The sequence below is a fragment of the Centruroides sculpturatus genome, unplaced genomic scaffold (genome assembly GCF_000671375.1).
Source record: "Centruroides sculpturatus isolate CEXI.00-Female unplaced genomic scaffold, Cexi_2.0 scaffold891, whole genome shotgun sequence".
Taxonomy (NCBI): Eukaryota; Metazoa; Arthropoda; class Arachnida; order Scorpiones; family Buthidae; genus Centruroides; species Centruroides sculpturatus.
The window spans coordinates 332368-338367 of NW_019385112.1; the positions used below are offsets into that span (position 1 = coordinate 332368).

Sequence of the window (6000 nt, forward strand, 5' to 3'; positions counted from 1 at the left end):
GTGGATCTTGTGACTATGTTTAAGATACCAAAGTCAACAGTATGTACCATTCTTAAGAACAACGATGCAGTAAAAGCTAATGCTGTGACAATGTTGGCCTCCAGGACATCACATATTATTGAGATGGAAAAATTCCTCCTAGTGTGGATAAATGAAAGACAATCAGATGGTGATATCATCTCCAAGTGGATTATTTATGAGAAAATCAAGCAAGCTGCTTAGTGATCTTAAGAAACAGGACATTATCAGTCCTTGCTAAAGTATAGTAAATATAATGTTCATTTTGTTACACAGTATTTACAGATTTTATTTATTGTTTTTTATGTTTTAATTTATTATTTAAGGCAATTAATTATGTGTATTTGATGTTTAAGTTTACCAAAATGGGTATTTTTTAGGGTCTGAGAACAGATTGATTCACTTTTTTTATTATTTCTAATGGGGAAAATTGATTCAGACTTTGAACAGCTTCTTGGAACAAATTAAAATTGATGTATGAGGCATCAATATATTATTATTATCTTTATTATCATAATAATCTCTGAATTGTTTGCAAGTATGTTTTGAAATGTAGCTGACTGATTTAAAATTTTCTGAAATATTAATGAAATACTCTTGGTTTTCATAAAACTGCACATTTTCATTTTTAATATTTTATTTATATTTTGTAAAGAAATAAACATATCATTAAGACATTTATTTAAAATTTAATTATTTCATTAAAATTGGTAAAACTTTTCTCCTGTATAAATAATTTTGTATTAGAATACACATACAGACAAAACTTTATATGCTATGTTTCAACTTACCAACATATGGCATAAAAGACATTTCATCCTGATCATAACTTTGTGTTATTGATGCATCAAAATGACTTTTTTCTACCATAAAAGGTTCTAAATATCTAGAAACACATCCAATATTTGGGTCTATAAAAGCAAAATTGTATTTTTAATTTTGTACATGCAACTTTTTATGTTATTAAATATTTTTATTAAATTTTTAAAAAAGATTACATAATTAGATATAAATACTTTATGTCAAATAAAATATGTAACTTAGTTTAACAACATTACAATATAAAAAAAATGAGTAAACATTTTTTTATAGTTGTGTATGTTTTTTAAACATTAAGAAATGCAGATATACATCATCAGAAACATTCTTACTGTGTAATACTAAAATAGCATTTTATATTACATACCATTACCAAAAAATATTAAATATATAAAGATGTATTGAAGCTGTAATAGCTTTCTTTTGCAGCATAACAGTAGCTATGCAGTAATAGAAAGATATATTATATTATATTAATTACTTTAAATTCACTGTTAGTGATGAATATTAGGAACTTTTGTATTATTTGAATAAACCATTAAATTGAAACATGCTATAATTAAATTATACAAATTAAACATAGTGTTGATGAGTCTTTTGTTATTTAGCATATGATTTATTTGAATATGTTACTGTGAAAGACTGAAATTAGAGAATGTTGATATTCTCCGGTGAATGTTGACACATACAAAATACATTGGTGAAAGACCAAATATTTGATTATATTATTATACATTTGAACAATCACTGGTGTATGTCAACAAGCACAGATAAGCTTTGGTGGAGGTCAAAACAACACACGAGAAGCCAATGTCGACAGAGAGGCGACAGTCTGTCGCCAAATTCTTCGCCGTTTCCTTCTGTTCAAATTGGTTATACCGTATGAATATAAGTCCCTGATGTCGACCATGGCCGTACAGATGCCCAAAATGTGTTGGCAGTTGTTGTTGGAATAGAAAACTCAGACTTATAAATTAACAAACAAAAATGGCACCCTCAAGGAGCTTTATACCCGTAATCAGTTTGTAATTTGTAAAGAAAAGTTACTTTCCAAAGATGACATTTCTTCTCAAGAAATATCGCTGAGAGAAGCAGCTGCAGCTAATTTGAAAAGCGGAGGGCAAGGCTATACACATTGTCATTGCAAAAAGAAGTGTTCCACAAATAAATGCAGTTGTAAAAGCAAGGGACTCTTGTGCAATTCAAAGTGCCATAACAGTTTAAGTTGTTGCAATAAATAAGATTGTATAACGTTAATCACATAATTTATGTGTAAGTTTATTATTGCATTATTTTCTTTAATGATTAAGAATGTACTGTTTGTTTTAGGTTCAACAGTTTATTTACATGTGCTGTTACTTAAGTTTTCTCCTATTCTGACATATTAAAAAGTTTTTGTCTTAACGTAATAAAAATATTTTTATTCAACATTCACCATCAGTGCATGCTGAATGTCGACATTTACCGGTGTAAGTGAGAAATAATAATATTTAGCAAATATTTTGTACATACACGAAACGACTGTGTGAATGCTGACATTCACTGGAGAATGTTGACATTCGCCAGGTATCGGTCATTCACAGTAACAAATACATATAATAAATAAATGATTGACAATTTGATAATATGTAACAGCTTGAAATGTCTGAAGTGATGATAAAAAGCAAAGAAAGATTTTTACATAAATTCTAGTTTATTTCATTCTCAACTATAATCTTTATTACACATTTTCAAAAAATAATAAATTTGATTGTGCTGTTATTATTAGATCAAATTCTACACAATTCTGAATAAGAATTAAATTATAAATATTAAATATAAAATGCTAAAAAATTTTTAGACATACCTACAAATAATTTTACCATACATGATTGTATGAAATTTATTTAAATTATACATTTTTATAAATTAAACAAAATCTTTTATTTAAAACTTAATTAAATTATAGTAATAATTTAAAATATTTAAAAGTAAATACCTATCATTATTGGAGTCCTCCTCCTAACCCATCGAAAACCAGATGGACCAAGATATAATATTAATCCCAATATAATAATTATAAGTAAAAATGTCTTTCTAGATCTGAAAAACATAGCTTTAGTACATTTGTTTTCTAATTTAAGTTTGGAAATGAAATTTTATTTAACTTACATAGAATAACCATCAAACAATCTTTTATATCTTCGAATGACTTCAGTCAACTCCATTCTTATCAATAATAAACACTGTAATATATAGTTTTGAAATCATTATTTGATAAATTATTGTATTCTGTAAAATATAAATCATGAAATATGAATTTAACATAATGAGCAAGTGACAATTTAAAATTTTTCATATGTCAACTATAAACATAGTTGACATATGAATCAGAATCAAATGTTTAATCAAATTTTTAAAAAAATTGCATTTTTAATGTTAAAGTTTGTGTTTCAAAAGCTGATGATAAAAAAACTTTAGTCTCAAAAACATTTTATCTATTAAAACTTAATGACTACTTTCAGGTTCAGCATTTTATTACTTGTTTATTGCTGATATTGATAGTATCAATATAGTATGTCTCCACAGTACTTCTAACCTTTCTATTATACACTGGTGGAAATTGAAAGTGTTACACCCACCCAGTGTTGTCGAAGACATATGAAATTGGGACAAAAGAATCTCTTTTTGAAGAGTGTTGAATGATCAAAAATTAAATGAACTAGATACAGTGGTATGGAAATTATGGAGACATTTGTTATCCGAAATTGCTATAGTGTTTAGTTTATAAGTTGTAAACTGTGTTATGGAACATGTCTCTTTTTGGTCCACAGGTTGTTGGTGACCACAGCTATGCCATATTGACAAGTGAGAACTCCATACATCCAAATGTTTGACTTTGAAAAAAGTCAGATAATTGGAATGTCAGAAATGAGTACATCATATTGTGAAATTGCCCAAAGGACTGGCTGTAGTGCAATGTCAGTACAAAGAATGGTCACACAGTGGATGCAGAAAGGGTCAGTACTAGCAGACCTGGCACAGGTCCATGCAGAAGGACAATGACACATGAAGACTGCCATATTCTGCGAATGGCAGTTGCTGACAAATGGGCAACAGCAGCACAAATCTGAGCAGTAGTTACAACCAGAGTCACCCCACAGACAATTGAAAATTGATTACTTGATATTGGGTTGCAATCTCAGACCCCCCCATGCAATGTGTTCCCTTAGACAAATTTCATCGCCAACAATGGCTAACATGGCATGCTGCTACACATAACTGAACACATGAATAACATATAGTTATGTTTAGTGATGAATCCCAATTCTGTCTAGGCCAATGTGATAGTCGGCAACATGTCCACTGGTGTGTTGGAGAAAGAGCCCACCCTGCTGTGATTTCAAAGTGCCACTCAGGTCCAACTCCTAGAGTCATGATTTGGGGACAATCAGTTATGACAGCAGGACAGAGTTGGTGATTGTTGAAAGCACAACGACTGCCCGCCAGTATGTGGACAGGGTAATTCATCCAGTAGTCATACCTTTCATAAACACCATCCAAAACAGTATCCTCCAACAGAACAATGCTCATCCTCATGCTGCTGCCACCACAAGACAGGCCTTGCAAAGTGTTGCAATCATGGATTGGACCACCTGGTCCCCAGATTTATCCTTTAAAGAGCATGTCTGGGATGTCATGGATAGACGGATCACATCTCATAGCATCCAGCATGCACTGTACAACAACTGACTGCACAAGTTGTGCAGGCATGGAGAGATATACCCCACAAGACATTCAAACACTTTATTGATATAATGTATGCAAGTATCCAAGAGTGTATCCATGCTCAAAGTGGACATACTTCTTACTGAAACATGTACAGCAGTAACACTTTGCGTAATCCATTTCATTTTGTGATAATTTCTTCTGGGTATGCCCCAGTACATGTTTACTAAATTTCATGAAATTCCACCAATTCCGTCTGGGTGTAATACTTTCAATTTCTGCCAGCGTATTATATTGTAGTATTTGATAAATCCTTACATAAAAGATTGGTCACTTGAGTGATAAACCCTTACATTAGATCTTTGTAATTATATAAATCAAATGCTATAATATAATAAACATTAAAACGAAAACCATATAAAGAGTTTGGTTATTTCAGCCTACCAATGTCACGTTTATCATGATATTCGAATGGTACAAAATGGCACAAATTCAATGGTCAAGTAAACAGGAATTAAAAATATATCTTAAATTTTTCAATTATTGTAATGCTTTCTAATGTTAACTAAGAAGCTGTACCATTCACAGCCAAATATGAAATGGTAATCTGCCAATGAATCAAATTTTGGAAAAAAAAGACCAAATATTAAAATTCAGCATCCTTGAAAACAACTTAAATCATATTTTGTGCTGGCTGATAACCTTATATTATGTAATTTTCCTACTCAAATGCCACCATACTGCTGATACAATAGAAAGAAGGAATTGTTGCAGAAGGGTGTCGAAGTTAATTCAACCAAAAGCATTAATAAGTAGTCAACGACTACTTATTAATGCTGGTCTACTATTAATATTTGGTAAGTAATCCATGTTGGATGGGTTGTGCTAGCCATGAAAGTGATCAATGTTGCTAACCTTAACATCCAAAAGACTTCATGGTGTAAGGAACCAAATCCGAACGTTATTTTTATTTACTTTTATTTTGCTTATTATTCTATTTTTGTTTGGGGCTTATGTTTTGTTAGGACGAAGTTCCTCACCATTCACCTTAATTCACTCACCATTCACCATTCACCTTAAGTTACTAATAACTTAAAAATAGAAGAAAAACCAACTCACCAACGAAAGAAAAGCGCCGTAGAAAACTCGCGCACACTTGCGCTTCCCAAGTGGAAAAAAGTAAGTCCGCACCGAGAAAAAGGGGGGGAAGACCCCACAACCCAGTTAGGAATCGCTAAACCTTAAAAGAATAAAGCATCCCGATAATTGTTAAAAAGAATAATGTAAAAGGTTAGCGAAGTATTGTCGGAAAATAATCTGCCAGATAAACAAGAAAAATTTAATGTTACAGATAAGTATGTAAATGAGGAGAGTGATCTCATTCAGAATTGTGACGTCACCTCACACTATAAAGCCTCTAACTCAAGTGAAAACGAACGAGGTGAATTCCTGATA

At 31.1% G+C, this 6000-nt stretch overlaps 1 protein-coding gene across 1 annotated transcript in view; it reads right to left on the reverse strand.

Moving 5' to 3' along the window:
* The window catches only part of LOC111634941 (uncharacterized protein KIAA2013 homolog), a 44078-nt gene that overhangs the window by 26958 nt on the left and 11120 nt on the right, over positions 1-6000 (reverse strand). The window contains exons 2-4 of the mRNA XM_023379779.1: positions 2989-3062; positions 2816-2919; positions 810-929 (exon numbers count right to left, since the gene is read on the reverse strand). Coding sequence (XP_023235547.1) covers positions 810-929; positions 2816-2919; positions 2989-3044 — 280 coding nt within the window. The 5' untranslated portion in view covers positions 3045-3062. The remainder of the gene's footprint in view (positions 1-809; positions 930-2815; positions 2920-2988; positions 3063-6000) is intronic.